The sequence below is a fragment of the Camelus ferus genome, chromosome 21 (assembly GCF_009834535.1).
Source record: "Camelus ferus isolate YT-003-E chromosome 21, BCGSAC_Cfer_1.0, whole genome shotgun sequence".
NCBI classification, from domain to species: Eukaryota; Metazoa; Chordata; class Mammalia; order Artiodactyla; family Camelidae; genus Camelus; species Camelus ferus.
Genome location: NC_045716.1, coordinates 21,493,972 through 21,512,515, shown reverse-complemented (window position 1 = coordinate 21,512,515; position 18,544 = coordinate 21,493,972). Strand labels below are relative to the sequence as shown.

Here is an 18,544-nt window from a genome sequence, read left to right as displayed (position 1 = left end):
CCATTTGCGAGGAGAGGAGGAGCTGACTTTTGTCTTGGAGGGGTGGTGGTGGTTGTGGTGGTGGGAGGAAGCCGGGAAACCACCCCCTCCCACCCTCTCCGCCGGATGGCGGGGACAAAGAGGGAAGGACCAAGCCAGCGACTGCGGGGTGAGGGGGACACCGAGAGCAACCCGGTGCGACTCAGGCAGAGGGGGTGCGGGAGAGCTTTCTCCGTCACCCCCTTAACACACACACACACACACACACACACACACACACACACCACACACACCACACACACACACACACACACACACACCCCCCTCCCTCTCTCCGCTCCGTCCCTTACCCGAGCAACTTTCTTTTGCGCGGCCCAAAACACCCAGTCCCACAGGATCGGAAGCCACCAAATCCCAGGTCCACTCTCTCCCGGGATTCCAGCAGAAAATCGAAGCAGAGCTGGAGGCGCGGGTCTCATCTACTGCTCCCCCAGCCCCCTCCCCACTCACTCACAGTCCCCACCCACCCCGTCCCGCCGCTCTCCCAGCCAACGCTCCGCCCGATTTTGGCGCCCAGAAAGCAGGCGGAGAGAGCTGGGGGTGCGCTGCGGCTGCCAGGGTCGAAGAGCACCCAAAGGACCGCAGGCGGAGGACAGGGGGTTCAGAGCCCACCTTGCTGGCCAGCTCTTTGCTCCGGTCAATCCGCGCCCGCGTGAGGGATTCGATCCGAGACATAATCCGATGGGGGGGAGCCTGGGAGGACGAGGCGGGGACCCAAGCGTCCGGCTATTGTGGGGGGGAGGGGGGGTCCGCCCCGCAAGCGTTGGTCTCAGGGACAGGAAGTCTGACTCCCCTAGCCCGGCACCCAGCGCCAGTTCCTCAAACCCGAGTCTCCACCCCCGCCCGAGCTCAGGAAGGGGGGAGGCGGGGCGGAGGGAGGGCGGGGTGCCGGCGCGCCGGACGGGACGCCTTGGTCGATGGAAGGGCGGCTTGCACAAATACTGGGGGCCATGGACAGGTTTGCGGGGCCCCTCTGCCAGTTTGCCCTCCAGCGCCGGGGGCCGCCCTCTAACCCCAGACACCCGCCTCCTGGCTCCGGTTTTCCTAAAATCCACCCTGGCCCAGCCCAGTACCCCTCATCCTACCCGAGGTCTCCCCTCGTCCCCCGACAGCCCTCCAGTCTTCCCTTTCCCCTCCCCCCCCCCAACTCCCGCAGTCCTCCAGTCTTGAAAAACCTGAGACTGGAGGATTCCAGCCACCCCCCAGCTCTCCAGGGAACCCAGGACCAGTTCCTTCTGGGTCTTGGGACCCAACAAAGCAGGCCAGAGCCTACAGACCCCTTTTACGGTTGAGGCCTGGGGTGGGGAGAGGGCGGGGAAATCAAAGGGGAACTAAAGGCTGCGTCTTTAGAAGGCGTGAAGATTCACCCCAGGAGGTCAAAGAAGCTGACACCGAGAGGAGGAAATTCTTGCACAAGCCCCCACCCACCTAGGGCCTTCCAAGATCGCACTCTGCCCACCTCCTCCCCTCCCACCTCCTCCAGTTACTGGGGCCGCGGGAAGGGTTAGGGGGAGGGATTCGCTACCTTTATAGAAGGCTAAGAAGCTTAGAAAGTCCTTCCTTGTGTCTAACCCCAGTTCTCTCTATTGCAAGTCAGGAGAGAATCAAAAGACCAGCAACCAGCCTGCCCTGGTTACGGGGCAGTTGGAGTATGGCCAGTCTCTCCGCTGCAAGGAGGGGTGGAGTGGGGCATTCTTTCTGGACACATTGCCCCAGCCTGAGGCAACCTCCACATTTTTGGGAAAATTCCTCCTCCACTCTAACTATAATCAGGCATACTGCAGTTCATTTCTGCCTCTCAGGGTCTCTTTCCCATGTTGCTGGAGAAACCAGAAGCACAGAGAGTCCTGAGACAGAGCATCCTATGTTTGCAGGGTCCTGCCTGGTCTGGTCCCCAAAGGTGTGGAGGAAGGAGGGAGGGAGGGAGGAAGAGGCCCAACCCAAATCCAGCAGCTCCCTGCCCGGGCTCAGCAGCAGGGCCTGGCTGCAGGTTTCAAGCCCGACTCAGCACTCTTGTAGGTGCCAATTTTAGCCTCTGCCACTATTTTGGGCTCCACTGCCTCACCACTGGCTGAGCTAGCTGGGCTCCTCAACCCCACACTGCTCCTCTGCCTTCCCCTCCTGCCTAGCAACTCCTTCACCTCCTTCACCTTTTCTCCTTTTTAGGATCCTTATATAGCAAAGACCAGAAAAAAGGAGTGAAAATAACCATGCCCAGTTCGAGGCTGGATGGAAATTAGAAAGCAGAAAGGACTTTCCCAGGGCCATGGGAGAGGCTGATTCCTCCAGGCTTGAACCTGCAGGGCAGACCTATAAGAAGGTGCTAGGAACTCCTCCAAACCAGCAGTCCTGAGGCTCTTGGACCCCGAACCACAGACTTACCTTCCCACAGTAGGCAGCCAGGGCTGAGGAATGTACTAAATTTAAAAATAGACAGCCAGAAGACAAAATCCTGGCCTCATGGCTCCGCCCACTGGGGGCCCAGAGACAAGGGGTGGGCTGAGACCTCGGCTTTTCTCCCAGGCCCAGGGTGGGAGGGTGCTGCAAGCTAAGGATGGAATCTTAAAGGGCCAAACTCCAGTCTGGATACCCAATAAACCCGGGACCTGAACCCCAGAGTTATCTGAGGGATCTCAGTCCTCAAACTCAACTTAGAAGGCCCCTATGAAACAAGAGAGCTTAACCTTCCAACCCGCTTCTCCCACCCCAATCTTCAGTCTGTTTTCCATCCCATCTGCTCTTTGTAAGGGTACGAAGAGCTTCTCACCCTACACCCTCTTCTTCCTCTTAGGCAATGAGAAGTAAAGAGGAGTGGGTAAAGGATGCGGGTCTACCTTTAAAAACATCTGTGCTTTTAGTGAGCAAGGCCTATAGCTTCACTTAATTTCTATTTTCTGTATCCTCTGGAACAGTGAACCCTTTTCTTTTCTCCTTGGCATCCCCTGCCCCGTCTTCCAAAACACTTTCATCCCCACTCCTATCTAGTGATGCCTCCCAAATTTTCAGAAATTATTTTTTCAGATACACAAAAATAAAAACTAAACTTAGTTTCTACCAGAATCTAAAAGTAGCCACCACCTTATTTAGCTCATTTTAATTTGACAAATACGTCCCCCAAATTTCAGGGGTAGGGAGACCATCCCAGGAAAGAACCTGGTTGTCAGGGTTTTGGCCAGTAGGTGAGCAGAGAAAGCCGCAAGGATACCTGGGCCTAAGTCCCATGTGCCTAGGAGGTTTGCTTTCCTTCTTTTTACTTTGGACCTTGTGTAATCTGGGTGAGGAGGATTAAGGCATTACTGACTGCAGTGTCCATCCATCAGAAGATGGTGGAAGAAGCAAAGAGAGGGGATAAACTACTGTTGGGTAGGTTTACTGACAGAGGCAGAGGCAACATTATATAGTCAATGCTCTAGGTATGTAACACAGCTCCAACTCTTACTGAGATCTTGGGCAAGTAACTTAGACTCTAAGTTATCTTGTCTACAAAACGGAAATTAAAATACTTATCTTTGCCAGAGTGTTATAAGAATTAAATGAGATGACCTCTGGAAAAATGTTCTGCTAGTCAAATAGGAAGGAATAAGCCACTTCCTTCTCTCACTGCTTGACTGAGCTTCTCTCCAGCCCCACCCCTGATGTTTACCTGCTTATGGCCCCTATCCTGAACTGGGAGGAGGGGGAAGAGATTTAGCAACACAAGCACACACATTCATGAGGGTGGAAGCAAGATGGACCAGGAGATGATGGAGAAGGAAACAGCAAGACAGGACCAGTCCCCTGGTGAATAAAGACGAATGGGACAATGTCCTGACTATGCTGGCCTTTCCCTGCTGCCTGTTTGGACTCCAGTTTCTGTTCAGTTTCTCCTTCACCCTGTCACACCAAACTCTTAGGCCAAGCGTGGGCAAATGCAAACCAGCTGGGATCTGGATGACCCTGGGCAGCACTGACTTCCCCTACCATTCCCACTGCAGGAAAAGAGGGTGATTCTGCCATCAGACTCTCCTACCCTGAACTGACAGCCTGCGGGGAGAGGGACTCAAACTCAAGGTCTTGGTGTTGGATTTGTACTCTAGAGAGCTCTGCTCCCCCATGGGAGAGAAGAAGCCTCACTGTGCACCCTCCCCGCCCTGCCCTGCTCTCACTGCCTGGTCTCAGGCCTCAACTCCCCACCCATGGCCTGTGGTGAGAAGGTGCTAAGAACCTAGTTTCATTTCTGCCCTCCCTGCCCACCCAGAGCAAGGAGAATCCTAGCTAAAAGGCTGGCAGAGAAGAGCGCCCCGGCACTGTGGGTGGGGCCAGGAGGAGCCCAGGCAACCTTACTGGTAAGAATCCATTGGTGCTTCCAGGTGAATATGACGATGTCTCCTCTGGGGTTTCTCTCAATGCTCAGAAGCCGCCCCGGGTGGGAAAGTACATGCGTACTCGGGGAGGCCATGAGAGGAAAAGGGGGGTGGCTCATTCTGCCAGTAAATGAAGAAAGTGGAAATGAATTCAAGCAGCAGGCAGAGCTCCCAGTTTCACCAGCGCCCGGGGGTTGGTAATAAGGAAGAGAGCATTGTGCCTCATCTTCCTGGGGTCAGGACTGCACAGGGCCCCACGTGTACGGTGTGAATGCGCTTCCATAATCATACACTTCCCTGGCTCCCACTCTGTCTATGGTCTAATTTCAACTCCTTCAGCTGCTGTATCCACCCATAAAATTATGAGTGTAAAAGCACTTTGCAAACCTTAATACTCTCTGAAGAAGTAAAAAGTATTGCTGTAATTATTATCATTATTATATCCGATGGTTAAGATTTCTGCTGCCCACCTCTTAGCTCTGTGGGGCCTAAAGAAAGGTAGGGCTAGCTATTCCTCAGCTTTTGAGGTTCCTGGCCCTTCTCCTCCAGCTATCTACAGCTGGCTGCTAAGTTGGAGGCATGGGGAAAGCAGAGGAAAGGTGATTTACTGGGATATAGAGAGGGAGTCAGGGAAACATAACGTATTCCCTTAAAACCTGAACCACTGCCCTGAGTCCCTGTCTGCTGGGAGGGGAGCAGATGGTGGGGTGGAGAGGAAAGGAACTGGGGAGGACAGTGGGTCCTGGGCCTCCTTTTCCCCAGCTGACTCCTACCTTGGCCTTTCCGGTCATGCCCAAGATGAAGCTGAGGGTCCGTCGCAGGGAGGAGCCTGCCCAGGTACCTGAGCCCCCTTCCAGTTGGCTACAGCTGGAGAGAGAAAAAGAAGAGGTGAAGAGATAGAGCTGGAGCTGGAAAGGAACAACAAGATGCTCCCAGAGAAATGATGGATAAAGGTGCCATGATCAGGAGAGAGAGTGGAGATACAGCATAAAGACAGAGAGAAGAGTAAGAAGAGAGAGGAAGGACTCGGAGAGACAGATGCTCCCACCCCACTACCTCCTGGGATTTCCTGGATGTGGTCACTACAGTTTCCCAGGCCGCTCTATTTATCAGGAAAACTCCAGGCTCCTCCCAGATAAATACAGACTCCCCCTTCCTACCCAATCCAGGCCCAATCTTCTCTTTCATTCTGCTCCCCAACGGAAGTGACACGGGGTGGTAGGGGCTCTCCAGGGGGACAGTTTCCCCTCACAAAACAAAAGCCCTGTGTACGACCCTCTCTGCTGTTTGGAAAGGGCCTCTGGGCCTAAAGCCAATAAGGACTGAATTTCCTGGGATTTCATCAGCCCCATCCCATGAGCTAATCCCAAACCCTGAGCCAGGAGGATGTGTCAGCTAGAGATTTTCAGGACCACAAATCAGAGCTTGATATCTTAAAGGGCCCATTACTAGCTCATATACCCACACGGCCTTGGAGGGCTGACCTACTGTAATCAGGCTTCAGCCGTGGGAGCCAAATAAACAGGTGCTGATTTTACATGCTTATTTACATAGTTATTGAAATCTCCCAGCCTCCACCTCGATTCCTGAACTATATGCCTTCAGCCCCTGCCCTCTCCCCTTGGGGCTCTACAGTCCCTGTCCAGCTCTCCTTAAGTGCCACTCCCCCTTGGCCGATTGTCTCAGCCATCCAGAGCTGATCCATGGTCCTTGGTCACTGTCTCTCCCAAAGATTGTCCAGCAGCCAATCTGCTTGCTCACCTTTCTGACATGGACAATAGCAGGCAACCTCGACTGACCCTCTTTTATTCAACAGACACCCTGGGATCTAGATCCTCCTTTTCTTTCCAGAATTTCTTCCCCATCCCATGGAGCTACCGGGAACCTTCTTAGCCTTCCCTGGCCAATGAGAAAAAGGGGAATTCTATGAACTCAGGGAGAAGGCTATTTGGAGGTCTTTGATAAGAAATGTTACAGGGGTAGGGGGGTGAGTTTTCAGTAAGCAGAGACCCTTGGAGCTATAAAATCCATAGCCCAGTCCCATCGCCCCTCCCCCATCGAGAGCTTTGAAGGGCTCTGGGTCCCCCAAACTCACCTTTGGCTGAGGTCAGCGGCAGAGGACTGGGACAAATTCCCTGCCAACAAAAAAGGAGATGTGAAGTGTCCAGCTAAAGCCAGACAAAGGAGCCCAGAGCTGCCTCCCCCACCCCCTCCACCTGGATCAGGTTCCCAAGCTGCAGGTGCTTGTGACGCCATTCCTGAGGGCGGGCACTGGGGAGCAGGGAAGGAGGGCGGCGTCTGAGCAGAGCAGAGCTGAAGAACTTAGGAGACAGGGTGACAGAGTACCAGGCTCGTGTGGAGAAGGGGGCTAGGGGCTGATGTCTAAGTTCTGTTTCTGGTGAATGGGGAGGGCAGAGATTTCACTCTGAGCTCCCAGTGCCTCATCTGATGACAAGGTACATTGCAGGTAACAGGCTCCCATCTCTGGTGACAAGGGAAGCTGGAAAGCCTTTCTCTATCCTATGTCGTCCTTCATTGGAAGGAGAACCTCAGAATACCAAAGTCGTGAATTCAGATCTCTCAATTTGAATAAAGCATTTTGGGGTTCCCAAGAGTATGTGGTTAAACATAATGCAGGCCATCTGGACCCTAAACAGCTGGGTCTGAGGAGGGGGGTGAGTCAGAGGAAGGGGCCACCATTGCTTTGCTCCCTACTTAAACTCACCAGCTGGATCTGAGCAGCCCAAGAAGCAATTGATGCCACTCATGGATACAGACTTGGAAAGCATGCCAGTGGCTGAGTGGTCCAAAGGGCCAGCAGATGAATGACAGGAACCCGGACCCTAGAATCATGTTAAGAACCCTCATGCAAAGGTCAGGCTTCATCCATCTTCCCCCCCAGGCTCTTCACTTTCCCACAGCATGGCTCTTCTTCAAGGCCCTCAGGCCTTCCACCCCTGCCCACTACCCAAATCTGGAACATTCCTCTTGAAATAGTTGGGAAGTTATGCTTGCTATTTAGCAGTCATCACTCTGTTACAATTCAAATGCAGGATGCCTTAATATAGAAAACATCTTAGAAAAGATTTACCCTGAGTGGTCTCCAGAGATGACAAACTCAACCTATAGAGGCCAGGCAGGTAATGAAAAAAACAAAACAAAAACTCAGGCAGTCTGGGTTTAAGACAATAAAGAGTTAAACTATTCATAAACTGTTCACCTAATCTTTAGAAAACCACTTTTTTTCTCAAGCCTACATGGAGTATTACAAAAACTGGCTCCATATCAGTGCATAAAGCAAAATTTAACATATTTCAGATAATCTCTATCATGCAGATCACAGGAAACAATCCAGAAGTCCCTTTTCAGTAGACTGGAAAAAGAATCTATAATATATTTATATACATAAACATTATTCAGCAATAAAAATGAGCAGACTACAGTTCACCTAACAATATGGATAAATCTCACGATAATGCTGAGTGAAAGAATGAGGACACAAAAGATTTATACACTCTACTATTACATTCATATAAAGTTTAAAACAGGCTAAACTAATTGATATTGTTTCAAGATGCTTACAAAGGTGGTAAATCTATAAATAAAATCAATCTCTCAATCTCAAAAGTCAAGAAAGTGGTCCTTTCTGCCAGGAGAGAGAGGGTTATGAATGGGGAGGGACACAGGAAGCTTCTGGGTTTTGATGGTACTCTTTTTTTTTAACCTGGGGTGGTTACATGGGCGTTTGCTCCCTAATTATTCATTACACTGTACATATAGGTTTTATATACTTTTCTGTATATATGTTATATTACAAAAAAATTTTAAGGTTTTAAAAAATCTCTATAGATTTAGACATTTTAATACACCCTTCTAAATAAACTTACTGATCAAAGAAGAAATCATATGGAAATTTAAGGATATTTCATAACAACAATAATGAAAACACTACAGAATAAAACTCATGGAAGATGGCCAAAATGGTATTTCAAGGATAATTTGTAGCCTTAAAATTCTTATATTGAAAAATTTTTAAATTAAAATGAATGAGCTATGCCAACTTAAAAGTTAAAAAAAGAACAAAACAAGCCCAAAGAAAATAGAAGGAAGGATATAACAAAGATAAAAGCAGAAATCAGTGACATAGTAACAGATAAAATAGGGTCAATAAAGCCAAGAGCTGAATTTTAGGAACAGGCAAATAAAACCTCTGATAAGAGTGATGCAGAGAGAAGGCACAAATAAAAGTAGAATGAAAAAGTGGACCTAACTACAGAAAGAGCAGTGATTAGAAACACAATGCTATCTACAACTTAATGCCAGTAATTTTGAAAATGCAAACAAGATAGATAAATTCTTAAAAAAAAATATATATATATAAAACTTACCAAAACTGAATCTAGAAGAAACAGAAATTCTGAATGGTCCTATTAAAGAAATGGAATCAGTAGTTAATCTTTCTATAAACAAAACAAAACACACCAGGCCAAAACAGTTTTATAGTCAAGGAACAGATCTTTCAAGAAATAGATCACTGAAATCTTATACAAACTCTTCCAAAGAATAGAGAACAAAAACTTTCCAACTCTTTGGGAGGGAAATAGCTCAGTGGTAGAGTGCATGCTTAGTATGCACGAGGTCCTGAGTTCTATCCCCAGTACCTCCATTAAAAAAAAAACAAAAACAGCTTTCCAATTCATTCTATAAGGCAAGCAATAACCTTGATTCTTAAACTACACACAGACAATATGACAAAGGAAAATTATAGGCCAATCTTGCTTATAAAAAGTACAAAAATTCCAAACAAAATATTAGCAAACTGTAATAGATTCTAAATAGCCACAAATTATTGCCAGCTTCTTCCATCAAGGAGTCTATTTCTTCACCCTTTGAATCTAGGCTGGCCTGTGACTTACTATGATGAGTAGAATGTGGCAGAAGTGGTATTATGTGATTTTTGAGCCTAAACCTCAAGAAATCCTAAAGCTTCCATTCTTGCCCACTTGGAATGCTATCCTCATGTGAACAAGCCCAGGGCTAAGCCTTCTGGAGAAGCCATGTGGATGAGAACCAAGGTATCATAACTGGCAGCCTGTCAACCTACAGGCATGAATATGGTCATCCTTGATCATCAGCCCTATTCAAACCACCAGACAACTACAGCCATGTAAGTGAGTCCAGGTGGAACCAGCAGAAGAATACCCAGCTGAGTTCAGTCCAAAGTAACCATCAATGGAATTGTGAGGAAAAAAAAAAGGTTGTTGTTTTAAGCCACTAGGTTTGGGGTTGATTTGTTAGGCAGCAATACATGATTGATACCACAAATGAAATCTAGCAGTGTATAAAGAAGATAATCTATGAAGACAAAGTTAGATTTATCCTAAATATATAAAGGTGGTATAAGATGAGGAAAATCTTTAAGTGTAACTTACCTCAATGACACATGAAAGGAGAAAAAACATGACCAACTCAGTAAAAGCAAAAAAACCATAGGATAAAATTTAACACAAACTCGTTGTAAAACCAAAACCTTGGCATAGAATAGAAGGAATCTTCCTTAACCTGACAGAGTATCTTTTTAAAAACTTACAGCCCAAAATCATTTTCAATAGTGAAACATAAGATCATAAACAAGACAAGGATACCCATTATCACCATTTCTGTTCAGCAAGACAGTAGAACCCTAGCCAGCAGGGTAGGGCAAGAAAAAGAAATGAAAGAATAAATAAATATTGGAAAAGATGAAACAAAGCTCATTTAAAGATGACATAACTGTCTACTTGGAAAAGCAAAAAAAAAAAAAAAAAAAAAAAAAAAAAATCCAGAGATAAATTGTTATAACCAAAAAAAGAAGAGTTTAGCAAGATAAATGACCACAGTTAATTCAGTTCCATTTATATAAACCAAAAATAATTGTAAAATGTAATTTAAGTATAAGAAAGCATTTATAATAGCAACAAAAAATATAAGGCATCTAGAAGTAAATCTAATAAAGATTGACAAGACCTGTATGAAGAAAACTAATACTTTGTTAAAAGGCATATTTTTAAAGAAAGCCTACTAAATAGAGATACTATATTTCAAGGATGAGAACATTCAGTATTAGAAAGAAGTCAACTTTTCCTAAATTAATCTTTGAATTCAGTGCTATATGAATCAAAATCCAGCAGGAATTTTTGGTGATTCTAAAGTTGATAAGCTGATTCTAAAATTCACATAGATATGCACAGGATCTAGAATAGCTAAGATAATCCCAAAGAAAAATAATAAAGTTGGTGGGCTTATCCTACTACATTTTTAAGACTTACAATAAAGCTACATTAATTAAGACAATGATATTGGCATAAGGATAGACAAATAGATCAACGGAACAGAGAATAGTGCCCAGAAATAGACACAAATACAGTCACTTGATTCAAAAAGGCAACACCGTAATTCAATGGGGAAAGTAAGCTTTTTTAATGAAGCAGTTGGATATTTATATGAGAAAAAAACAAAACTCTGATTTCTCAGAGTTTACACAAGAACCTAAATAAATCATAGAGCTAAACATGAAAGCCAGAACTATAAAACTTCTAGAAGGAAAAACACTGGAGAAAAATCTTCACATTCTTGAGGTAGGCAAGATTTCTTAAACATGACCAAAAGCACTAGCCATTTAAAAAAAATTGACAAATTGGACTTTATCTAAATTCAAACTCATGCTTTTAAAAATATGCTAGTAAAAATACAAGTCAAAGACTGAGAGAAAATATTCACAATACATATATCTGACAAAGGATGCAAATTCAGAATATATAAAGAACTCTAACAAATCAATAAGAAAAAGACAGGCTATTTTAAAAATTGAGGAAATAACCTGAACAGACATTTCACAAAAGAAGATATTCAGATGGTCAATAAGAATATGAAAAAGTAACCAACAAATTTTCTCAACAGGGACATGCAAATTAAACCAGAATGAGATACTTCTAAAACACCCACCAGAAAGGCTAAAATTAAAATCTTGACAAAAGAAATAGAATACACCTAAGAATAAATCTAATGTACATCCATAAGCTCTGTATGGAAAAAATGATAAAACTTTATCGAAAGACATTAAATAGAAAGGTATACTATTTTCATGGATAGGAAGAAGCAATACTGTAAAGATGTTCACTTTCCCTAAATTAATCTTTAGACTCAATGCAACTCCAATCAAAATCTCTAAGGTTTTTTAATGCATGTTTTGTATGTATGTTATACTTCAATAAATATGTTCTTTTTTTACCTAATTAAGAAATTCTGTTCCTTTAAAGACACTGTAGGAGAAGGAAAAGACAAACCACTTTTCTCCATCTTTGAGAAAAGATCATTGCCACATATATAACAACAAAAGATTAGTATTCAAAATATATAAAGAACACACTCAAACAATAAAGAAAAAACCCTCAAAGAATCCAATAAAGAAGTAGGGAGAAGACACGAAGAGGAGTTTCACGGAAGAGGAAACACAAATGACCAACACACATACAGAAAAAATGCTCAAGTGCATTTGTAATAAGGAAAATTCAAATTAATACCATAATGAGATTTATAACCACTAGACTGGCAAAGAAATCTGACTCCAAATGTTGGAAAGGATGTAGATCAATGGGAACTCTTATATACTGCTGATGGGAATGGAAACAGTTTGCCATTATAAGAATAAACATCTGTGCACTCTATGACCCAACAATTTTATTCCAAGCTATATACCCTGGAGAAATTCTTGCAAATGAGCACCAGATGATGGATAAAAGGACGTTCATAATGATGCTCTTCATAATAGCAAAGAATGGAAATTATCTAAATGTCCATCAACAGAGGAATGGAATGATAGTGAATAAACTATAACTACTTGCAACACATGGATAAAAATTAGCAACAGAATGCTGAGTGAAAATGCAAGCTATAGAACATTTTGTACAATATAACATCACTGTCCTTAAAGTCAGAAACAAAAAGAAATAATACATTATTAGGTAATGCATATATTTGTTTTAAAACTGTTTTTTAAAAAGTAAATGATATAATAACCTAGAATGGAAAAGAACCTGAAAAAGAATATATATGTATCTTTCTATCTATAAAACTGAATCACTTTATTGTTCACCTGAAACTAACACAACATTGTAAATCAACTATACTTCAATAAAAAAATTTTTTTAAGTAACTGAGCAATTAAGGCAATTCAAGATAGTGATTGTGATTATCTCTGGTGGGGAGGCAAGGGAACAAGAGAAGAGAGGAGAGAGAAAGACATAAGTGAAGATAAATATATTGGTGGTGTTCTAGTCTTCAGATGGGCAGTTGATTTATTAGGCATTCATTTTAAAATATTATATTTAAGACAAATGGGTAAATACAATAGAGTATTAGCAAACTGGAGGGCACAGATCCCATTTAAGGACATCTGAATTTTGGAAAGTGTAAACACCATGCTGGCCAAACAAAATAAATTTTGAGCTAGACTTGGCTCATGGACCATCAGTGGGCAAGCTGCAGTCTAGCTTAATGAATCTCAGACTTTCAATCTGTGGACTTTGGTGGAGGACTTCTGCATACTTGCTACTGCAGAAGAAACAAAACCCCCAAACATTTAGACAAGGAAATTTAAGAGAAGTACTTAAAGATTAGGTGAAGAGAGGAATCAGAGCAGGAAGGTATAAAAAGAGGAGGAAAAAAACCACCAGAGAAGGGCAGAAAGAAGACATCCAATACCAAGTAGGAGGAAGAGGGGAGGAAGAGAGGTCGAAGAGAGGGACAGAAGTATGAAGGAATGGAGAAGAGAAGAAAAAGAAACCTTTACCTCCTGTGTGCCAGCCTCGGTACTGGACAGTTTTAACACTTTCTTTTCCATCTAATAATCACAGCTTTAAAGGAGTTTTTACTATCCTTGTTTTCAAAAAGATGAAATAAATTGTTCAACTGGGAGTCAGCGTGACTCCCAAGTCCTGTTCTTTCTACCATATCACATTGGAATGGGGGTGAGGGAAGACTCACCTTATACATCATCTCATGTAGAGATGCTGATGGAGAAAAGTGGGAGCTGGGATAAGATGGGCTATGATGCTTCCCTGACAGGCTGTCACAGCCCCTTCCTCTCGTCCTCTCTCCTAAACCACAGGCACCTGAACAATGAGGCTAGGTGGGTACCCCGGGGCCAGCTAGAGGATGTCCTGGAGGGGAGGTAACCTTCAGTCACTGGGCTTGAGACAGTTTTGTGTACAGTTGTCCCTCATTATCTATAAATTCGAGGATGCTCAAGTCCCTTATATAAAATGCCATAATACTCGTTTGTAATCTACTTGTATCCTCCCATATACTTTAAATCATCTCTCATTATAATACCAAGTGCAATGTAAATGCCATGTAAATAGCTGTAAGCACAATGTAAATGCTATGTAAACAGCTGCCAGCATGCGGCAAACTTAAGTTTTGCTTTTTGGAACTTTCTGGAATTTTTTTTCAAATATTTTTTGATCCATGGTTGGTTGAATCCAAGAATGCAGAACCTGTGCATACAGAGGGCCGACTGTACTCAGGGACTCTTTGCTAGTAGACCCAGTGGTGTCTCTAAAACCCTTGTGGTGTATCCTTCAGGGGTCCCCAGGTTCTAGTTTAAGATCTTCCCAGTGGTGTTCCCTTAAGCCAGAAGGCTGAGCAATCTCTATATCCTTTTTCACTTGATAATCCTATGATTATCTTGTTAGAGAACTATTGTGTTTCAGGGTACCAGATGTCTCATTTTATCCTACAAGTAATAAGTTCATCTCCAAATCTGAGAAATATAGGGTCCACAAAAGAAGTGGTCATAAAAACTAGGGAACAGGGGCCTTTTAATGAGAGGAACAGAGACACCCACATCAACACAGAGACACAGACACAGAAAGGAAGGAACAGAGAGTCTTAGAGAAAGAGACAGAGGCAGGAGACCAAGAGTGGGGGACGGAGCATACAGACTCAGGAAAGCAGACAGAGGGGTACAGACAACAGATTCAGATTCGGTCAGATGGAGTCAGAGTGATGCCTGGGCACAGAGAGACCCAGCAGCTGGCAGAACAGAAGAGGCACAGAATGGCAGCTGGACAGGCAAAGGGGCAGGAGAAGGGGAGGAAGGTAGCTGCCATGGGGATTTGTCTGTCTGTACCGTGCAGGAGGGTTGGCCACCTTGGTGCTGTAGTTCCAGAAAGGTGTCCAGTTCCTCTTGGCTCTGCAGTAAGGGGGCTTCCTGGGGGACCACATATCCCGATGACTGCAGTTTGTTCCTGAAACACACATGGCCACACTGCCCTCTGTATCCAGTGCCCTGTGACCAGCACCAGGGAGGAACCCCGCCTCAGCCCGGCCCTGCTGCTTGCCCCCAGCCCAGCCCTTCCTGTTGGCATAGGCGCAGCCCAGACCCAAACTGGCCTCCCTTTGGGGCTGTGCTTTGGCAAAGCTATGGCACCAGCTGCAGGCAAGGGTGGCCCCTGCTGGTCAAAGGAAAGTACTGCCCTCCAGAAGAAAGCCAGCATTTGGGGAGGACAAGGGCAAGCTGGATTCTCACTCCTAGCTTGGTTTTTGATGCCAACCTTGGCCCCTACTCAGATAAATGGTGTGCCCAAGGCTCCTTTCCCTCTCCACACAAGGCAGAATTGGTGCCTAATAGTGAAAGGTGACACCTGGAAGACCCTGAGACATAGCTGGCACCACAGAAGGGGTACTCAGGGCATCTCTGCCTTGAACAAGCCGCTCTTAGGAAGGTGCCATGAGTCCTGTGGACAAGGCTTCTCACCCAAGTTCCCACCCAAACTAGTTCAGGGACAAGGTGCAATTCAGGGACAAGGGTCCTCCCCCCTCACCCAGCCCAGCCAGCCCTGCCCAGGGGCTAGATAAGCTTGGTCTACTCACCAGAGCTAAGAGAACTTGTCCAAGGGGACCACTGCCAAAGCAGAGAGACAGGGCCCTTCCATGGCTAGCAGGCCCTCCCAATGATCACTCGCATTGAACTCTTCATGCTGACCCCCGGACCTTCTCTTTCTAACTTCCTCTGTCTTTGGGGAAGTGGTCAGGGATTTTCCAGGAGAGGGGAAGAGCTGGGTGCCTCTCTTCTGGTCTGTGCAGCACATGCAGATCCCTGAGCAACAGCAGCTCTTCCCCTTTTGCAGCTCTTCCCCCTTGTACTATGACGTCCAAGCATCACGGACCTGCCTCAGTCTAGACCTGGCAGGCAGGCAGCAATTTGGGAAAGGGCCGGGCTCAATGGCCCAAACCTGGGAGCACTTTTCTTAAGAAAATTCCCAAAGTTCTCTGGGCCCCAGTTTCCTCATGTATAAAATGAGGATATTGGGCCATGTGATCCCTGAGTTCCTGCCAGCTCTGACACCACTGGATATGGTCCTATGAAACCCAAAGTGGGAGGTGGAGGCAATAAAACCCACTCACTAATTACCCCACCTCTGTACCTCTTCCCCTCCGTTCTCACCCATCAACCCTTGAGACCAGGTAAAAAGGAGTTCAGATCAATAGGGAGAGCCATATTTTAAAAGGCAGTGTCCATCCTCTGCAAAGGCCCGCAACAGGCCTGAGTTCAGATTCTCCAGGGAAGAGACCAGGTATCTTCAACTCCTGTTATTCCTTTCCAAGCACTTTCTTCTAGGCCTAAGACTTGAGGGAAGGAGGGACTAGAGGTCCTCTGGGGGTTTACCTGCTCAGTGGATCCTGGAGCTCCCTGCCTGGCCCCCAGCTATGTCTTTTGAAGGGGTCATAGCTGTGGTCGTGGGCACGGAATGCCCCCGATCTTCGGAGGGGTACAGCATGGAGGCCATTTCCCTCCTTCTTTTTTCCCTCCTCCTCTTCCTCCTCTTTCTCTTCCTCCAGCTGCTCTCTGGACTCGACCACAGAAAGGCAGCGGCGAGTGTGGCCTTGGGGCACCAGGTCTCCACCTGCGAGGAACACCTCTGGGACGTCTCTGTTCATGGGAGGCACACGCAGGCCAGTCTGAATCAAGAAGACGGAGGATGAGCAGAGTTCTAGAACTCTGGAACCTTGGAACTGGAGAAGTGTCACAGTCAGCCATGCCTAGAATATCTCATCACTCCTCCCTTTACTGAGGCACAGAATTGGAGGACAGCTGGCTCAAGATCACACCAGGAATAGCTGCATAGCCAAGTCTAGAACTTGGGTTTTCTGACTCCCAGTCCAGTGTTCTTTCCACTACATAATGACATCCTCATTCACTCATTATTATTTCATTTAATGAGCAACTATACAGCAGAAAACCAAGCCAAGCAAACAGAATTAGATATTGTACTTACCCTCAAGGAATTCATTCTAGTGAGAGTGTGTGCATGTGTGTGTATGTGTGCATGTAGACAAAAACACAAATCACAAACGACTGGCCAGAGCACGCCAAATGCCATAAGAGAAGTTTCTTAAAAGGGCTTTTTTGCTATCACAGGAATGAGTGTGTACAACCTGTTGGAGAACTCAAAGAAGGGAAACAGAAAGAAGTTAATAGCCTCTGAGATGGGCCCAGAAGGGTGCAGTGTTTAGGATTCAGCCATGTTGAAAACGGGGGAGTCTAGGAAGATAAAGCAGCAGGGAGAAAAGGTGCGTGAGTGAGAAAGTATTATGATTTCCTCCTCCTAAGACTGATCATTTGGGGAGTAAGAGAACTGTTCTGACCTCTCTCAATAGAGCAAAGAGAAGGGCTCCAACATCATCCACATTGAAATTCCTTCTCTCTCTCCCAAGTGGGCACCATTCTCACTGCCCAGCACTCCTGGCTGCTGTCAGGACTTGCTTCAGTGTGTCTCAGAGTTAAGAACCCTCAGAAGCTCTTAATGTTGAAAATGATCAGCCTCACTCCAGCAACAAGTGCCAAATACCAGAGTACCAAGGTGGTGGAGGGGCGGGAAGAAAACTGACATCTACTGCGTATCTCTGTACACGCCCTCCTAGGCCCTGACTCTGTAGACCTTCTGCTAGAATGAGTCTCCCAGGCCCCCCTTCTCCCTGGGAAGTAGCTACTAAGATGCTGGGAGTAACCAGGAGGACTGGGAAGCAGTGATTCACAGTTCCCCCTCCTCCCAGGCTTTCTGTGAGGGTGTCGAGCCTTCTCCAAGTTATTTTCCTCCCTCCCACACACCCAAAGTCCAGGTTGATGGAAAGTCATTCCTTCCAGCTACTTCCTCCTCTCTCACTGCAACCTGTCTACTGCCCCAACTCCACCCAGGACCGCTCAGAAGGCGCCTGTGCCTGTGTCAACTGCATTCCTGTCTACCATGGGGAAGGAAGGAGATGAGTACTCAGGCCTCTGCAGGTGGCATTCTGCTGCCTTGGCTGGTGGGTCTAAGGATACAAAAGGAGAGACTCAGGAAACGAGCCCAAGCCCCGTTCCTGCCCATGCTCAGCACCCCTGAGCATGTAGAGGGGACTCCTCAGCCAGCCACTGGGAGAGATGCTCTCTTTGTGTCTACAAACCTGGGCTTCCTGCCATCTAATGTGCTGTCTATAAACAGGATGGGCAGATCTACAGGGAGCAGGACAGAGCCTGAGGGCTATAGCACAGTCTTGGCCAACCAGTGGTCTCCAAGCAGAGATTTGGGGGCAGGGGGAGAGGGTACTCACAAGAAGTATTGTGAGAAGCTAGAGTGGAGGAAAGAGTAGAAACTGGGGGTGCTTACTTGGGTCTGGCATTCAGTGACCTCACAAAAGTGGGAAAACTGACCTACAGCCCTATACCCGCTACACACAGCTTCTACCTGCTATTCCTGCCCCAATTCTGCCCATAGGGCTGGATTTGGCAAGATGAATGAAAAGCAGTGAATGGAAGCCCTTTCCTTTCCCTCCATCCCTGGAATTATTCCCTGCTGGAGATGGTACCCTGTAACCTCAGCCTGCTGGACAGATTATTTCCAATCCAGAGATCTTTATGTCCTGAGATCCCACCATTCTTTCTCCAGCTGAGACCACCTAGAATCTGACCTCTTCTCTAGGACCTACCCTTTTTCTAGCCTCTTGGTCATGTCATTCATGGTCTCTGCCTGCTGAAGATGGAACCCACTGGGCTCCTTCTCCCTCATACCTTCATTCCATTTCTCAGAAAGCTTTATCTGTTTTCTAAATTCCACCCTGCTCATCCATAATGTCAATAA

At 46.0% G+C, this 18,544-nt stretch overlaps 1 protein-coding gene across 11 annotated transcripts in view; it reads right to left on the bottom strand.

Moving 5' to 3' along the window:
• Positions 1-16,244, bottom strand: part of ARHGEF2 (Rho/Rac guanine nucleotide exchange factor 2) — a 39,073-nt gene extending 22,829 nt beyond the window's left edge. For 2 of the 11 annotated variants that reach the window (XM_014567016.2, XM_032464071.1), the window contains exon 1: positions 2,422-2,445. Coding sequence is in view for 4 of the 11 variants with exons in the window: in XM_032464061.1 (XP_032319952.1) it covers positions 5,156-5,249; positions 6,478-6,517; positions 7,108-7,171 (198 nt within the window). In the remaining 7 variants the exon portion in view is untranslated. Of the gene's footprint in view, positions 1-329; positions 477-651; positions 733-2,421; positions 2,446-4,362; positions 4,494-5,155; positions 5,373-5,542; positions 5,559-6,477; positions 6,518-7,107; positions 7,226-8,770; positions 8,810-14,553; positions 14,672-16,092 lie in introns of those variants that run through there. The other 9 variants (XM_032464061.1, XM_032464064.1, XM_032464063.1 and 6 more) reach the window with 9 other exon arrangements.
• Positions 16,245-18,544: the final 2,300 nt, after the last annotated feature.